General features: G+C 36.6%; 1 protein-coding gene across 1 annotated transcript in view; it reads right to left on the reverse strand.

Annotated features, from left to right (window-relative positions):
• Positions 1-17,055, reverse strand: part of LOC135612541 (alpha-mannosidase-like) — a 45,950-nt gene extending 28,895 nt beyond the window's left edge. The window contains exons 1-16 of the mRNA XM_065108948.1: positions 16,745-17,055; positions 16,375-16,458; positions 10,454-10,542; positions 10,202-10,376; positions 9,694-9,813; positions 9,533-9,619; positions 9,378-9,449; positions 9,082-9,195; positions 7,657-7,757; positions 7,480-7,573; positions 7,223-7,390; positions 7,039-7,122; positions 3,449-3,514; positions 3,293-3,349; positions 2,518-2,737; positions 2,127-2,263 (exon numbers count right to left, since the gene is read on the reverse strand). Of these exons, the coding sequence (XP_064965020.1) occupies positions 2,127-2,263; positions 2,518-2,737; positions 3,293-3,349; positions 3,449-3,514; positions 7,039-7,122; positions 7,223-7,390; positions 7,480-7,573; positions 7,657-7,757; positions 9,082-9,195; positions 9,378-9,449; positions 9,533-9,619; positions 9,694-9,813; positions 10,202-10,376; positions 10,454-10,542; positions 16,375-16,458; positions 16,745-16,960 (1,884 nt within the window). The 5' untranslated portion in view covers positions 16,961-17,055. The remainder of the gene's footprint in view (positions 1-2,126; positions 2,264-2,517; positions 2,738-3,292; positions 3,350-3,448; positions 3,515-7,038; positions 7,123-7,222; positions 7,391-7,479; positions 7,574-7,656; positions 7,758-9,081; positions 9,196-9,377; positions 9,450-9,532; positions 9,620-9,693; positions 9,814-10,201; positions 10,377-10,453; positions 10,543-16,374; positions 16,459-16,744) is intronic.
• Positions 17,056-19,027: the final 1,972 nt, after the last annotated feature.

Consider the following 19,027-nt stretch of genomic DNA (forward strand, 5'->3'; position numbering starts at 1 on the left):
ATACCGAACAAAGATTGCTTAGCTAATACTTTAATTGTCGTAGTTAGAACTTAGATTGAGCTAGGATTAGGAGGTAATCCCACTAACTCAGTTAGAGGCCAATTGGGCCCAAGACAGGGCTGAGTTGGGCAGGATGGAAGGACCACTTAGCCACTTGGAGCCATGCCAGGCGGTGACACCGTTAGGGTGGGTGGTGGAACCGCTTGAGGCTCAGCCTCCAACGAGGACTGAGCGATGGTACCACCTAGACTGGGTGGTGGTACCGCTAGCCATAAAGGCTATTAGGCGATGGTATTGTTCTATCAAGCGATGGTACCGCCAGAGCCCAATCTCCGAGGCTCTGTCAGGCGGTGGTACCGCCTAGTGTCAGAGTGTCAAGCGGTGGTACCGCCCAATAATGGCGATGATACCGCCAGTACCCCGAAAAACCGGGAAGAGATACTTTTTGGATTCAATTCTGAAACATTTGGAGCCTATAAATACCCCACTCCTTTCTGCATGAAAGGGTAACAAAGGCTATAATAAAGTGTGAAAAAATCTTTAAGTGCTGGGGTGTAAAAGTGTTGTAAAAAGAGCTAAGAGTCCTCCTATTTCTTCAGCTTTGTAATCATTAGAGAAGAAGTGTGAGAGTTGTAAGGGTTGTCTCCTAAACCCATAAAAAGGAGAAAACTTTGTAGGAAGGTGGTTGGTCTTCGCTTATTGAAGGAAGACCATTGGTGGACGTCGGTGACCTCAACGGAGAAGGAATCGGAAGTAGATGTAGGTCACAATGACCGAACCACTATAAATCTGGTGTATTCTTTCCTTACTGCTTTCTTTCACTACTTAGCTGCATTCTACACTTTGCATTTACTTTAAATCATTATTTTCATTACTTTCCGATACGGGCTTTGGCGAAACGATTGTATCGAAAGAAATTTTCTGAATCAACGAAACTTTTATTACTGCACTAATTAGTGCCGTATTGATCCTAACACAATCAACTCAAGGATTTCAAACAATCTCTCCTGGATGAAGGTTATCATTTTGGGATATAACATTAATTTTTTGTTAAATGTCATGTTCAAGACTTTAAAGTACCTCTAGGCTTTTTTCTGTATATACAATTTGTAATCCATATTCCTAACATGTTTTGATTCATTGTCACTCATTATTTTTATGTCAAATTTAACCAAAATTTATCCTAAACCTGGTCATTTTAATTAATTAAGAGTTACAATTAGGGTAGTCCAGTAACCAAAAACAACATTATAATCTCTTTCAAAAATACTAACCCCCTATTCAAAAATACTGTAACTGATTTGGTTTAACATTGAAACAATTTAACTAGTTAGGAAACAAAAAACTAAATATCAACTGTCAATAAGGATATTTTTATTATTTTTAAAAATAGGGGCTCGCTTTAGACATTTTGGTGAGGTGCACTATACCGAAAAAACCCAAAACTTGATGTTTTTCTTAGAAAATTACCCAAAAAAATGATAGACAATGTGGCATGGAGCTCATGGTTCCATCATGGTGTGTGATCAGACCAGCACATATGGATCCAGTTGATATTTTGAACTATAGAGGTCATGCTCTAAAATTTCTGACACTATTTATGGTATTCAAACATGCTCACTTTGTCCATGCTACAGAAGCATACATCAACTAAGTAGCAACTTAAAACTCTCATATATATACTAGGCACCACTAAGATGATGGTTAGGACATGGAAAGAGAGATGTGCTAGAAGAATAAAAAAGATGAGGAAAAAAAGATAGGCGCTGATACCAAGTCAGTTTCTACAAAGAGATTGGCTATGTATCGAATCCACCTAGGATCTGTATTTTAATTCAATAAGCTTGTAAATCCACATGATATCCATACTTCAAGTCAGATTCAGGAAAGGTGTCAGATTTTTTTGAGTTGCTTCTAGATTTTTTAGGTTCTTGGGCCCTACTAACATCACTAGTTATGTGACATCGATGGAAGTAGATAGTGAAAACAAATTAATGAGGAAGAAAACCATGGTTAAGAAATGTAACAAATAAACACATTTTAACATTAACCATAATGAAGAACTTGACAGGTGAACAACTCATGCTAAAACTAAAACAGTTGGATTGTAGAAAAGGCAAACTCACTCCTGTTCTGTGGTTAATCACTCTTTCCATTTGTCCATTAATCGATGAAAACTGAATTTTAAAAGGTCCTGGCCCTACTTCAATTGTCTCATTCTCCAAAACAGCATGAGTAGAAGTGTATGCATTCGGAGTCGTTACTGTGTTCACAAGAAGAAAAATGGACAATCAGAAATTATCTTAACCATTCATGCTAACAGAGTTAAATATGTGTATTTATGATAAAGGTTTAACCACTTGTGAATCAAAAAAACAAGAATCAAGGTCAATAATAAGTTAGGAATTCATCTTTTTTCTGATCTGCCCTAGGAAAAAGCTTACTGCATAAAGAGAAAATATTTACAATGTAAAGCAAAGGCAAAAAATATATAAAGCCCAAATGATAGAAATCCACCTTTTCTAGATTCTTTTGAAATGAAGTAAGAGTTCCAACCCATTGGAGGCACAGATACTTGGAATACAAGCCAATAATTCAAAGTTTTGTTTGTTGACACTCCAAGGTAAGCCTCAACATACAATTTCCTCAAATTACTTGTAATATTGTCCACCTCTACAAATTGTGTAGCAATATATTTTCCAGCAGAATCCCTCACAACAAGCTGGTCATCATTGACCTGACAAAAAAGAGAAACTCAACAACAAAACATAAAGCATACATATGTGACCATGAAATTATTTGCATCTAATAAAACAAACAAATGAAATGTGGAAAAAAAATAAAAAATAAAATAATAGCACATACTGTTTCTATGTGTTTCATGCAATTCAATTAGGCTATTAGCCACATACAGCTTTCTTCAGATATACTTGTAAGGAGACAAAATCAGGATGATGATGGTTTTGGCCAATTACATCAACATAATAATGAAGAATAGTAATGACATCTAACAAGTTTCTCTTTAGCAAAAAAAATGAATATTTTTCACAATCAATGATGCATCAAAACAAGTACAAAATAACATGTCAGAAATTACTGAACAAAGTCCATGAATACTGTTATATTTGAGCAACAAAATCATGAGAATACTGATTATGAAGATAGCTTGATGAGACAAAAGGCTGATTCAACTTAATTTTATAAACTTGCTGCTATTTAGTTAGTAAATCTCTATATTACTACAAATGCTTACATAATAACCTAGGCGATCATCAATACCAATCTTACTTACTGGTATTCTTATAAAGTCATCATGGTGCCATCCCAGAGGATTATATGCCACTACCACCTGGAGAGAACAGCAAGAATAACTTACAAGACTTCAGAAACCTAAAATTGTCTCTGATATCATGATAAAGGAAAAAGAAAAGAGAAGAAATTGACTTACTAAGCTCTTCCCTGCTGATATATCTTCCTCAGTTGCTGGGCAATAGCTTATATTCAACAAATTGCACTGCAGAAGTAACAACCAAACTTAATAAAGGGAATCCAGGATCTTAGGAAAAAATCTCGTACACAGAACAACAGAGAAAATAATAGAATATACAATTTTTCTTTCAGCATAGGCACATTGAATCCCCAAAGGTTTAATTTTAATGATCAAAAGGACAATCATGTAATCCCTTAGAAATCTCATGTACAGTGTATATATATTGAGCAGACTGGAGTCTGGACCAAGAATCAAATTTTGATTGTCCCTGTCAGAACAGGCCTATATTTATTTATCAAACCTAGGACCATTTATGGACCATATGGGTTGGTATCAGTTGGCATTTATTTTTCTCAGTGAGACCAGATGGTACAGGTCAGTATCATACGGTATACAGGTCAGTATCATACGGTATACAGGTACCATATCAGTCCAATAGGTTACCATTACTGGTATTGGACTGAGATTTAAATCCTTGAAATGGATAGCCTCAAATCTTTATTTCACTAATAGAACTAAAAAAATTTCAGCAAGGTGGTAAAACTGTAAAGGAAAATGAAAATGGATTTGATGAGAGAGGAAGGCTAGAGATGGGCTTGACCACAGTTTGATTAGAACCAGAGCCAAATTGAGTCGGAATCAGAACCAAACCAGCCTGGCAGTTTGACGATTTGGAACAGAACTGGAACCAGGCCTAGGAGGTTCAGTTCTGGTTCCAACTGGATAAAAGTAGAACCAATACTGGTAGTTCCAGTTCGGTTCCAATTCTGGTTCAAACTAGCCATATTATAAAAAGAAAATAGCCAACGGTCAAAATTGACAGTTAACTTATCCTTTGGGCCCAACGCCATCAACCAGTTGGCCCAGTAGCCCCAGCACTGGACCAAGGGGTGGCAAATGATGAATTTACCCAATCATAATGCAATTAATGGCTATTTCACTGGTATTTTAGTCATTTTATAATTCAAAAAAATACAAAAAAATGAGAAAAAGACAAATATTGCCTTTTCATAGCTAAATAATAGCTAGTCAGATGGCATTTTGGGAAGAAAAAACCTCAAAATATCTATAAATAACCCTAAACTTCTCATTCCTCCTCAGACCAATTCACCAAGCAATCATAATACTCTCATAAGCTCTATAATTGCAATATTCTTTGCAATAGCATTCTCCCCCTCTCCTAAGCTTTCTTTCTAATTTCAACAGTAAGTGGAAGCTCAATGCACCCAACCTCGACATTCATGGCCGAGGATAACTTCGAAAGCCCGATTGTCCTACTCAAGAAAGCCAACACTTCACAATGGAGCTGGAGGAAACCGATACAACAACCAAAGCAATAAAGTCAGATATTCTTAAGCTTCATTACAAAAAGATCCAAAATTCTGATGACTCGTTTCAGGTGATTTACAACTAGTGCTCTCAAATTTACAAATTTAAAGGATGTGAGTATGGAATGTTTAGAAAGCATGTTGAGGTGAAACATCCCACACAAGCCAATCTAGACAAAAGCCAGACTCAAATTTTTGGGTACCCTACTAATCGTTCTTTCTATTTCTCTATTGAAAAAATAAATGAAGAATTAGTTAAATTTATTTCCATCGAACACCATTCTTTCAATTTATTTCCATTGAACACCATCGAACCTTTGATCCGCCATGTTGCTTCAACTCACCAATGACTCTGACTCTGGTGTGGGATTGGCTGAGTTGTGTTGATCCTTGTTAATTCCTACGGATCCTCCAGGTGAAGGAAAAGACCATCCTTACTATACGCCAGTCTCTCAAATGCCTTATGCTGCTTGAACTGGGTGGATGCTTGTTGGAGCTTTAAAGAGCATCGCCTCGTAAACTTTCAAAGTTTTTGGTCCTTCCTCCACAAAATTTGCTCATCGACTCTTTTTTCATTTAGTTGTCACTTCCAAGTAGATTCGCATCACTTCCGCTTTCGATTGACATTCTATTAGGAAATGAGGCGGATATAACAATGTTGATCATACTGACAGCCAATGGTTGACACTTGATAGTGTGGAGATCTTCCAATATGAATCATATGTGAAGGACCAACCACATGATAACAAGGATCTCATTTGGTGTAAGGATCCTCCAAAGATGACGGCAAAGGGAGCATCAAAGACCATTCTAACAGGAACATATTAAGATAGTGCCAATATTCTCCAGCCTTCAGTAGATGCTGTCCTCTTGAAAGAGGTGCAGAAGGAATCATTCTTGTTGCTACAAGATCCAAATTTCTAGAGTTACAACTTCAGCTATCAAATAATTGATCAAATCCCAAACTTGTGAAGGTACTTCACCCTATAATTGTTGTTACCACTCCATTGGAGTGACTCCAATACCATGAACATCAGCCACTTATAGAAAGAAAGTTTATATATGAATGTGCAATATAAAGTGATAAATTTATTAGTAGCAAGGATGAGTGCATGAGATTTTCGTACTCAAACCCCTGGAAAGCCACCTAACTTGAAGGTTGACAGTTTTTATTCCTTGCTATTAACAAGTTTTTGCTCAACATTTATTCCTTGCCAATAACAACTTTTAGCACTTAGACCCAAGTATAAACTACACCTAAATGACTGTACAAGTATCCTTCATAGTTGCACTTATTCTAATGCTATTTACTAAATAGTTGTTCCTCTATGGTGCTGCATGTTAAATTATTGAAAGGTCCATCCTTCATTATTCATTATATGAAATTAATCATGTACGACCAACTAATCATGTTAAATTATGAAGACACATTGAGCACCATACCAGTCCACCTGGTTATCAAATTGGATGTCATATCATATCAAGGTTGTGCCTACAAACAAACCATTGACAATTTGATAATATCGAACTTATTGAAATGATGCATGTGACCTACCACCAACTTACATGTACTGGTTCACAAAATGGCAATCTTTGTGGAAAAAGGCCTGTGATTTACACCAATTAATATATGCTAGTTCATGAAATGGCAGTCTTTGAGATCAACTGCATCTGCATGATTGGCCTAAGCAACTGACTAATAGTAGTTGTTGTGAGACTTGCGTCTTTATCTCAAGATATGGAATGTTAAATTTTTACCTTGTTTTTCTTTTGTAGTTCTCAAGTCAATTCTGTTAACTTTCAATAGCTATGATATGAATCTATTACTCATTGTGTTAAATGCACACATAGAGTGATCTCAAACTAAAGTTTTGTTTCCCGACCAATCATTGAACACTCTAGTTAACTTTTCATTGTGTTTTTATCTTGTTGATAACTTGATATTGTCATCTATCAGATCATGTCTAGGTTCTGCCCAAATTAGATACCAAAGTTTTGTTTATAACACATATTAAGGCCCTTTAAGTTACCCACATTAACAAGAAGGCAACCTTACCAGTGTCTTTTCTATTAAGGACATCTACATATATTTATACATCATTTAGTTTGCACTGTTAAGCAAGAGTACATGTCCATAGACCAAATCAATAAAGATTTCCATGGAAATGCCCATGATGGCTAGTAGAAATAGATAGAGGCAACAATATAACGAGATAAAACCTGGCTGAATTTTGTCGCTGTAGGTTCACAGGATTTGCTTGAACTGGTTAAGCATGAAAGAGCTAAATTGACAACTGCTTCAGCCTATAAAAGACAAGCCAACATATAAAAGTAAGAAGAATTATAATAAAAAACTAACATTGAAAATGGGAACAAAAAGATGGATTTTCGAAAAGCTGTAAACCTCAGAAGCTCCATAAGCAAGACGTTTAGCATAATCATTTGTGGTGTGCTGTTTTGCTGTGCCAGAAACAGCATCATGATGCTGAGCAATGCCCAAAGCATCTCCCAAGCTGAAGGTAGATGAACCAGATAGTGTCCTCCCTCCCAAGAACTCAATTTGACGTGCTACCTATCAACAAATATATTGCATTTTAGCAAATAAGGAACAAGACCAGTTATCAAATATTATAAGCAGTGTAACCCAAGTAACCAGCCTACCTGATAATATCCACTCAGTGTGCGGACATAACGCTTGAATGTTGGTCGGCTCGTGAAGTAACCAGTCCAATAAGCATTTTCTGAATCTGAATATCTGCAAGCAGTCGAGCAAGCTATTAATAACTTATAAGAATGTTAATTTTATTTTATCAAAGTAATGAAGTGAGGATTGCATACGGGAAGTAGTCATCAGTTTTTAGTGGCCAAGTCTCATTTTCAGCATTTTTTGCATCAGTATAAATGGACGGAGTAGAATATAGTGCATGGACACGACCATCCTGTAATATCAATATAACTCATAGTTTCATTAAACCAAATTGTCAGAAATCTAATTCTGACAGTTGGACCTATATAAACAAATGAGAAATTAGATAGATTTAAAAGAAAGATAAACCATACAATATAGGCCAGCTAGGAATGTTCCAGACACTTGATTAATCACTAAAGTCAAGGTTTCAACACCTTATAACATATGTCATCCCTATGATCCCACATAGCTGAGCCATAAATTAACCATCAAAGTACTAGGATTTTGCCAAAAAGTAGATCATGTAAACAACAATCCTTGAACATCAATATATACATAGTTAATGACATGAATCACACAAGGATTACTTTTACCATTTTAAAATTGTTAGGAATAGCATGGTTGTTTAAGTTTGTGGGAACAGCATATATTTTTTAATTGTTTTAAAATTTTAATAATACAAAATATTTGTATTGCAACACAGTTACACAAATAGGATACATGATACCTTTAGGAATGCTGCAGCATGGTTCACAAAGTACACATGCCAAAATTTTGACATAGTACAAATGCATAGGTTAAGAGATTTTGGGGGACTCCAATTTCATTGTAGTAAATATTTTGTTACATTTTATTGTTAGAACTATTATTCATTGTTTGATATACTTATAGAAGTAAAACATTAAATACCAAGCTTCTTTATATCATACCAACCCAAATTAAGTAACTTTTACTAGTAATCATTACAATGTAATTCTCAACACCCATATTTCAATTATTATCTTTTCTGTACAAATTGTGCCAATTGTGCACACTGAAATGTGTACTAAATTATTGAACCTGCAAAGCAACCAGGATTAACAGTTTAACAACAGCAACAAACAGAAAGAAGAAAAACACAAATCAATTATTATCATGTCAATTTTGCAATAGTTTCTCCTTGACAAAGCAGTTAAACAAGGTGCCATCTTGAAACAATGTAGTGAAATGCCAATATGGTTTAGCTGTAAAATTTGTGTTGTTTGCTTAATTGTCTCCAGTATCACAGCACTTGCATAAGCTGAACAGTTAAGTGGAGGTAGCTCAAAACCTCTAATAGTTATACAATTTTCAGATGAAACACTGGAATGCTAATATAAGAAAATTAATGAATCAAGTATCAACTAGAAATGTATTCTCAAAACAATTAATTAATAAATAATATAAAATTAGAGCAAATCTGAATTCTCAGTATTACAAAATATGCATGCTTATTTCTCACTGTCTTGAATAAAGAAATCACAGCATTTTTTACTAATTAATGCAAGTTTGTTTATTGTTGATATCCTGAAAAAGTGCTTATATTGTAATTGTACCTTGTTGACATAATGGATCAGCTTGTCCATTTGCTTGAACCAAGATTCTGCATACTGGTACTGAAAATCATCACCCATTGTCCACATTATATGATTTGTCCTTGTCACATTAGCCTAATACATGAATCTTGAGATCAGGATAATTAGAAATTAAGCAGATGAGAAAAATAATAGAAGATGCATACTTAATTAGAAACTAGAACTGTAAGAAAATAGGGAACCTAACTTTTCTTTTAGAAAATAGAAAATCTAAAATGAAGATTTTATAATGGGAAAAATGAAGTATCCTAGGTTACTTGAGTCATAGCAGCATCAATGAAGTCGTTTACACGTTCTTGTACATTGTAATCATAAAGAAGATGATCATCCTGCAACATTTCCACCAAATAATTAGAAATTACTATTTAACTATAAACTTCACTATGAAGTTCTTGGACCTGAAATTTCTTACCTGTACTGGCAAGGTATTTTGATCAGTAATATCAAAGCCAAATCCAGTTGGAGGACTATAATGAACCGGAAAGGCATTTGCAAAAATCTGGACCAATATTTATGTCAAGAAATGAGAACTTTCAAAAAAGAAAAAGGGGCAAGAAAAAGGAAGTTGACAACCTGCAAGGAAGGACCAAAAGTTCTTGACCCTTGCCATATAACTTCAAGAGATTTGTCCAACTTGCGTTTTTGTCTGTCTTGGTAATCAATTCTTGCAAAATGCATAGAATCAAAACCAAGCTGCAAATTTTGCATAAGCATAATAAATAAAGTGTGATGATGACAGTACATAGTTTTATGTCACTAATAGTAAAGAAACTACAACTTCAAGTAGCAATTTCTAAAGTTCATAACAATAACAAAATGAATTACTGATCTTTGTCTATGACAAATTACAGGATCAATTCTTTATTAGGTTATACTATCAACAGATTTTAGTAAGTGATGATCTCAAGCTCTAGAAAATATAGTCATTTTCCACAGCAAGCACCTAAAGAAATATCATTGGAGTAACCAATACTTGATAACTTTAACATCTTAGAAGGTGCAACAACCAACATTTATTAAACTTTAACTAAATTGAGAGGGATAGATAGACAGAGAGCAAAGAGGTAGGGTTTTGCATCACCTCTGCCCCAAGCAAGTAAGCTTGTACAGCAGAATGCCCAAAAGGATCAATCTGCCATCCAGCTCGAGGAACCTTGTTAAACTGCTTCTTAATCATCCAATGACCAAGAGTTGTTTGATCAATCATATCAATGTAATGAACTGTGGCTTCATCATGCATACACCAGCCACCATTTCTGAATCAATAGAGTCTTAGAACATGAAAGTTGTAACTAGGATAATCAGAAGCAACACTTAAGTAATTAGTGCGTACATGAACTCTAACTGCCCAGAATCTACAAGCTTTCTCATCAGTTCTTGAGTCCTATCATTTTGCTCTATCCACCATCTTTGGAAAAATGCCTGAAAAGGTGAAAGGCAAAGGAATAATTATCAGTCCTGAAACTTGGATGAATGCACAAGTACAAACCCAAATCTCTTGAAGTTGTGTTCAGTCAGAAATGGTATTTACATTGTTCTCTTTTATCTGAAAGGATCCTTGAACTTTAGTTAGATATTAGATCATCTAAGACATCATTACATAATCCAAAATGTGCTCAACATAAAATTTGACCAATAAGAAGTATCATTTATTTTAATTTTAAACAAGAATTTTCCACCCAGGTTTTTGAGCTGGGCATATTGACTTTAGAATAAAGTATAATGCATCACCTTCAAACATATTTACATGTTTGGTTAGAAAAACTGATTTTGGCTGCAACTACCACCTTTAATGAACAAGTATATATCTGCATCCAGTAATTTATTGCTCACTAAATCCTCGCATGTGAAAAAAATTAATGAATAATTTCAAAAAGAAACAAGGAAGTCAGTTGCAAAATACCCTCTTACTCTTAGATGCTAACAAGTGAGGTCACCAAGAACAATTATGCTTGCCTAAGCGCTTGGGAAAGGCTTAAGTGCCTCAATTTGGATTCAGATGAATGCTTGCAACAGCACATGGCCCAGACGTATGCCTGAACCAGCTTGAGCCACTCGCATTGATTATAATTCGATCGAACTAGATAGGAGGCACCCACTTCCCCTCAAACGAGACTTATCCTTCTCTCCTCTAGAAAACCTAGCAATGAATTAGTGGTGTCTTCCTCCCGTGACACAAGCAAAGGTGGTCGTTGAGTGACCAACAAGTGGTCTCCTCTCACACGACGACCTTCGACAGCGTCTTCTTCTTGTGATAACTCTATCTCTCCTTCCCACCCATTGTTGCTCTCCCTCTTTCTCCTCCCCCTCCTTCACTGTCGTTGCTTGTCAAGCCTCCCCAACAGCCCCTCTCCCCTAACCAAGCCTCCTCGGACACTGATCTTGATCTATCTCAAGGAGAGGCTTAGTGAAATAGACATGTCTATGAAGATGTGGACTACTCACACCTAGACCCCTGGGCGATACATGTGCTACGATGGCTATGATAAAGGGTCATGATCCCATAAGGGTAAGCTAACCCAAAACCCCATCCTGAGGCTGAATTAAAGGTTAGACTTTGCCTACATGAAGCCAGAATCGCTAGTAATCATCGATCAGCCATAAAGCAGTGATTTAAAAAGCGCTAGGCATCAAAAGGCACCAAGGTTCAAAAACGCCCAAGGCGCTAGGCGCTCGCTCGAGCGAAGTGAGGCGCTAAAATATAAAAATATATAATATAATTAATAAATATATTTTTTAATTTTTTAAATAAAAATATGCTATTAAATTAATCTAATAAATACAAATACTATTACTAGTATACAGTTAACAGCATACAGTATACTATTAACAGTATATTGTATATTGTTAATAGTATACTATCGAAAGAGGAGAAGAGTGTAAGGGAAGAGTCGGAAGACCGAGGGTGTTGACTAAGAAGAGCGAGAGCGATGGCTACGAGTGACGATAGTGGCAGCGAAAGCAACGAGTAGCAGCAGCGACAGCGGGAGCGGCAAGCGGCAATAGTGGCACCGGCAACAGCGAGCAACGGGAGCGAGAGTGGAAGCAACGAGTGGAGACAGTGGCAATAGTAGCAGCGACAGCGGGAGCGGCGAGCGACGATAGTGGGAGTGACAGCGATAGCAGCGAGCGACAACAGCGAGAGCGGCGAGCGGCGACAGCAGCAACGACGACAGTCGCGTGAACGGCAAGCAGGGTTAGGGTTGGGGAAGTCACGCTGATATCAGTGCTTTAGTTGGTTCGATTGAACCAACTAAAGCACTGAAGACTGAACCAGACCTCAAACGCTGGTTTGGTCACCTGGTTTAACCCAGGCGCTCGCCCGAAGCTCCCGGCGCTTGGGCTCGGGAGAGCGCCCAAGCGGCGCCTCTTTGAAGCGCGCGTCTGGAAATGAAGCGAAGCGCTCGGGGCTCGCCTCGCCTCGCCCGAGCACCTAGGCAAGCGCCCGAGCGCCTTTTTAAATCACTACCATAAAGCGATGAATTTGTTCTCGGAACTTATACACACTGCCCACTTTTTTCACAACACCCATCTCCTCTCCTTCCTCATCCTCCACCACCTCCACCTCCTCCTCCAACTACCTCATTCCTCCTATCGCCTCTCATTCACTTTGCTTCTTGCCCTCCCTCTTTCTCCCCCTCCACCATTGCTCCCCTCTATTTCCCTCATGTTGTTCCCTCTGTCTTTCTTCTCCCCTATTGTCGCCACCCTCCCCCTCCTTCCCAATTGATAACCCCCCTCTCCAATGACTATTCTCCCAATCGACAAACTCCCCTTCTCCTTCTCTTTGCTTCTTCCTCTCTCCTTTCTTTCTCTTGAATGTTAAACATTGTTAATAATAGTCAACTTTTTGTCAATACGACCAATGAATTATTTAAAGCAAGGATTGAAATATCGTACCATGCCGAAGTTTCGACATTCGCTCGGTATAGTACGGTACTGTATTTCGAGCGGTATACCATTCGATGTATATATATACATATACATATATATACATACATATATATACATATATAATAAAATAAAAATTCGACGATGTCATCTAGAAAAACGATATATAAAAGTAAAAAAATTATTTTATATATATATTTATATATAAATATTTTCATAAAAGGCAACGTTGAGTCGCCTCGACAATGGTTCACTTGAAGAGAAGTAAAAGCTGTGTATTGATCTACTCATTAATAGTGTGGTCCAAAATAATGCAAAATAACTAGGCAATGATCTCCTGATCAAGAAGTAACACGGACATCATCTTTTAATCCTATAACACAGCTTTTTGTGTTTTTTACTTTCTCGAGCCGAATCATCGAGTCTGCAAACTAATTTTATTAAAATATTAATTAAATATAGATGAAAAAAAGCAAATGAGAACAAAAAAGAAATAAAGAAGAAAGAGTATCTTATAAGTAGCAATAAGAGAAACTTCATCTCAATAACAAACTTTGAGAGATTGAAGTAACAAAATTATAAAAATCAAAGATCCCAAGGCAAGAGCTATATTTGTAAGATCAGCAAACCAGACTAACACCCATCTAGAATTTCATTAAGGTTCCTCAAAAGGCCACCCAAAAAACTCACATGCTGTAGCTACTTCCAAATGAATCAATGTAGGAGCATGATTAAGCCATCACTAAATCATTACAACTTTAAGGGGAAGGAATAAAGGTGCCACAACTCCAATAGACATTAATGGAAGGAGTCAGTAGACATTGAAGAAGAATATGATAATTTGTCTCCAATGGCTTAGAGCAAAAGGAATACGTGACTTTATAAGCCAATCTTTCTAATTAACTTTCTTGGAATTGACTATATTCTTAAAGGTCAACCACTTTAAAGGAATGCAAGTGGCTTATTAGATTTGTAGAGTGGATATAAGGAACGTCTAAAGTTGAGGAATATGTGTAAGGAAGCTATCAAAAACTACAAAATGTTCACTTCTAAACTGATAACACAAGTAGAATGACCAGGTTTAGATGTACTACCAAACATACCAATTAATGTGGACTAAGTAGGGCCTCCTTCCCTTGGCACATAAATGCAGTTTGAAAGTCAGTGTCTTTCTGGGATCAAGCCATCAAGGTTTTAATAATTATCGGGTTGTTACACACTGACCAATATTTAGGAATTTGATCAAGTACTTTTACACATTAGGTCAACACCAATACGTTATCGCTCATTTTTAATTTTTTTCTTTTATTTAATAATACTTGGTACTTGGTAGTACAGGTTGGTAGATTACCTGGTGCAACGGTATCTTATTGATTCAATAGGTTATCGAGATCAGGCCAATACTTCATACTTTAATTAGGATTGTTAATCAAATTTTGCAAGCAAAGGAGGCTTTGCCTACAAAAGAAGTATCTAACCAATCATTGTCCTTCCAATGCCTAATATGGAGTCAACTAACAAGGATAAAACAACATGAGATTTTGAAAGCATGTCTGGATGTGTGTTATGCCCTTCTAGATAGTAGAAATGGAGGAACTAGCTAGGGAGTTATCCAAAAGAGGCTTCCTCTTATAGCATTTGAAGGAGATATGCCGCTTCCAAATTGACACAAAACCATAGAAAAACCTCCACCACCATTCATCTATCAAGGTCAAGTTGGAAATATTTTGAGTCAAAATATAAACCTCCACCCATGGTTTATCTTATCGACCGTCGGTATAGTATGTATCGAGTTGTACCGAGCCATACTAAGCATACTAACATATGGTATATGGGGAATATCGATGTAATACCCATACCAGTTCTCGATCGGATTGGTACGTACCACCCATACCGAGCGGTACACCATGATACGGTAAACCTTGCCTCCACCATCATTTACACTTAAGCTCCTCCGATCCTTGCTTGTAGCCCCTAGATTTTTACATATCCTAAAGAATTATATAGGATCTTTATTATAATTGATAATGGCCTGCTCTACACAAATTAATTATTGGCACTTACTGCATAAGTAGTACCAGATTTTTTTTTTATTAGTTAGATGGTCAGCTTAACTCACTGTCACAGGTCAGGAGTTTCACGTAGCTTGCTTAACATGTCAACATCAAGCAGGGAGAGGATTAGTAGTACCAAAGAATATTTAATATGAAGCAAATAATCTGCACTTGTCAAAATCCATGATTCGGAGCCAATGGGTCTGCTTTGTCAGCTTTCAAGGATTCCAAGTTTGTGTAATGCTTGGAACAAATTCAATTAAGCACAAAGACATTGCTACATGAAATATTTACAGTTGGGTATAAAAGCTCCTCCTCCTAAAGCAAATGCTAGAGAAGTTTTTCATCATGAAAGAACACATACTAGAAACACTTCTCAGCATACTAGGACGAGGACTACCTACAAAAATAAGAGTTGTACATGTTGACTCTAATAAAGTTGAGCTCAATTAGAGAGGGGTCAATTAGCAACAATCAATCCTTGACTGTTTAATTGATCCATTTGGCTTGAAATTGACAACAAACATGTAGCAAAAACAGTGAATATTTGCCCTCTAGGAATAATAATTTTTAGCAGTCTTAGTTATTGTACAGTGTTCTAATTTCACCTGGACTTTTCTCCATTTAGAAGATTAAATGTCATTTTGAAGTCTTGTGTACAAAATTATAATACATCAGAATGGCAAAAAAATTATGCATAGGAGAAAAGAACCAAAGCAACTAACAGCATCAACAAATGTGTGTTTTCTCTGTGACAGCGGTAATCAAGTCAAATAGAAACAGAAGTGGATCAATATCTGCACTTGTAATTACAAGGCAAATGATCATGTGTTCTTAGGCGTGCTTATACCTCCCACAAAAAGCATTTGCTGGAGAGAACCACATTAAATGGAAGAAGTCTATGTGTCACAGATAAGATGAAGAAATGCCGGAAGAAAATTGAGCCAACACATGGTACCGTTTTATACTTTATATTTTTCAGGGCAAAGTATCCCAAGAGTATATGACAAAGATATGACAATGAATATGAAAGATTTAAAACCAATAAAAGAGTTAACAACGACCAAACACAGCATAAGCGCCTTTTACAAGAAGACTCCAAAAACATTCGTTAGCATTACAGAAATTAGTTATATGAGGCTTAACAGACCATTGATCTAAGCAGGTTCTTAATATAATACCAACAAAATAGAGTCCAACAAGATCATGTCATAAGAAAGTCTGCAAGTAACAAGACTAGAAAATTCATTCTCGCTTTACATAACAACAACCGTCAAAATCATAAAACCAAATATGAAAAATGCAAAACCTGCTCAGCAAAGATAAACTTCCTGGTCGGATTCTTGAGCAACGCGTCCACCACCGAGTCCAGCACATTCATAACACAAGCACCCTAATCACGTTCCATTTCAAAGGAAAGAAAGAATTAGAGCGGACCAGATTAAAGATTACTAAGTAAAGGTGCTTAAACTATGACTCAGACTATCTTGGCAACACATTATGTTGGAAAGAACAAGGAATTGGAGCAGAACGTCATTAAAGGTTATCAAGAAAATATTTGTACACTAAAATGCAGACTATCTTGGCAACACATTTTGTTGAAGGTTACCAAGAAAAAAATTTCCAATTAAAACCCAGAGAAACTTGGCGATTCGCCTCCGAAAAGAAGAGCTTAACACCTGGATGCTATTATTGGACCCGACGTAGTACTGATCGATCGTCTTGAGCCAGCCGACATCATCATGCGAGTGCGGCACCAGGTGCACGTTCAGCTTCCCAACCACGGTGCCACCGCTGGTGTTATAGGCAATGTATCCGCCCCGAGAGACTCCAGCGAGAGCAAGAATCATCAAGGAGACGCAAAGAAACACCGACGCTGTCGGAGGCCTCGCCATCGCTGCTCACCGGATCGCGCCCAATGGGGGAGGAGGGGATAGGGGCGTTGGTGGTGAAAAAGACAAGGTGGGAGTGGAGGATGGGATTAGGAGATGCTCACTGCACGGAATCAAGATTAGAAAATTCTGCCGGTCTCTTTTGTTTTGACTCTTTGTCACCTTCCGAAGGGGATAAAACGAGGGGCGGGTTTTACGTTTCTTTCGAAAATTACATATATTTTCCTGATTTTAGTATATATATGATCGAGTTTAGTAAAATGCTTGTTGTAACCGCTTACAGCCCTTGATTCATGGAGCTAACTCAAACTATCTAGATGAGGATTTACCTGAGTTTTCTTTGGATCAAATGTTATCCTTTACTGAAGGGAAATATATTTTACGGCTTTACATATTTATCCTTTTGAAATAGCAAATTCGCTCGTTTAAATTTCAAATGTCTTCAAATATTTAAATATTTCACATACGCGCTCTCATTATCATTCATCAACTACAATCTATTATTAGTCTTAATAAATTATTTTAAAAATATATATTTCATTTATTTCTTTTATTAGTTATTTTTTTTTTAATTAACTCAAGTTTTAATGTCATTATGCTAATGACCAATATTAGCTAAAATGATATATCTTTATAGAAATATATATAATTTATTTTTACTATATTAGAATCACCGATGATGGCAAAACCACATCTCCAAGCTTTGGAAAGAGCCTCCTTGGCTGAACCTCATGCCGGCCCGTCAATATGTCACTGCTAGTCTGTTTCAGACATTTATTGTCGGGCAGGAGATCGATTGGGACTCCAATCGAAGGTCATCCCGTTAATCTGTCATCCTATTAAATTACCAATGATGCGACTGCGATCACGAGCAGAAGACTATCCCATGATTAACGGGATTACCTTCTTTTATCTTTTCCCATCTCGATATGTGAAACGGGAAGACTATCAGAAGACTAACGGGATGATTAACGGAAAGATTAACGGGAAGACTAACGGGATGATTAACGAGATGACCTTCTTTTGTCGTTTCCCATCCCATGATTGTCGTTTCCCATTTAGTCATCCCATGATTAACGGGATGATTAACGGGAAGACTATCATAAGACTATCCCATGATTAACGGGATGATTAACGGGAAGACTATCCCATGACTATCAGGATCCAAAGACTATCCCATGATTAATCTATCGTTTCCCATCTCGATAGAACACGTGCCCACGCTGAAATGTGAGCCAATCTTTTGTGAAAAATTGAGATGTTTGATGTACGGTTCAATAGGGTAAATTTGATATTTTAAAAAATGATAAAGATTTCCATCCAATTCATAGCAATAAAGTTCTTTTATAAACCATATGTTAGTACGAACATTAGTGCACGTCAAATTGATCCAGCTTAATTTTATAAGAGTTGTCGAATTAAATCTTCTAGATGGTTTGATCATTTTCAAAATATTTTATTATAATCATATATTATAAAAAAATAATAAATCACGAGCCCAATGTATGGACATAACAAGATCGATACAGTGATACCATACCACCAACAACATTTTGTTAATACGTCGAGACCACATGACCAACATCGAGACCACGTGTCATCCAACTTGTTGATGTCATATGGTTGATGACTCAGACCCACGTGATAGCTGTACTCAAGCCATGTCATCAACATAATAATTTGTCATGTCAATATCACATGACAAAATCCTTTATCTCGTTGAGTGGTATGCTAGAAACATATGGATCTCACATGGTATGCATATTGTTTTTCTAAAAATTCACCTTCTTTAGCTAACTTGTTACCCCCACCATTCGATCCATGCCGTGTTAAGAGATGATAAAATCCCAAGTTCAACATAAATTGATGGTAGATACATCCAAAATTAATATCCTAGGATTACATGAGCCTCACTTCATAAGGAAGTAATAGCACAAATCACCCACCGTAAAAAAGGGCTCATATGTGTATCATAAGACACTAAATAGATATATCTAACTTATCTGACTAGTCTATTGACTTAAGTATTGAAGAAACATTATTGACAGTACCCTAATATAGTTATTACAA

This window comes from Musa acuminata, chromosome BXJ2-5 (genome assembly GCF_036884655.1).
Source record: "Musa acuminata AAA Group cultivar baxijiao chromosome BXJ2-5, Cavendish_Baxijiao_AAA, whole genome shotgun sequence".
Taxonomy (NCBI): domain Eukaryota; kingdom Viridiplantae; phylum Streptophyta; class Magnoliopsida; order Zingiberales; family Musaceae; genus Musa; species Musa acuminata.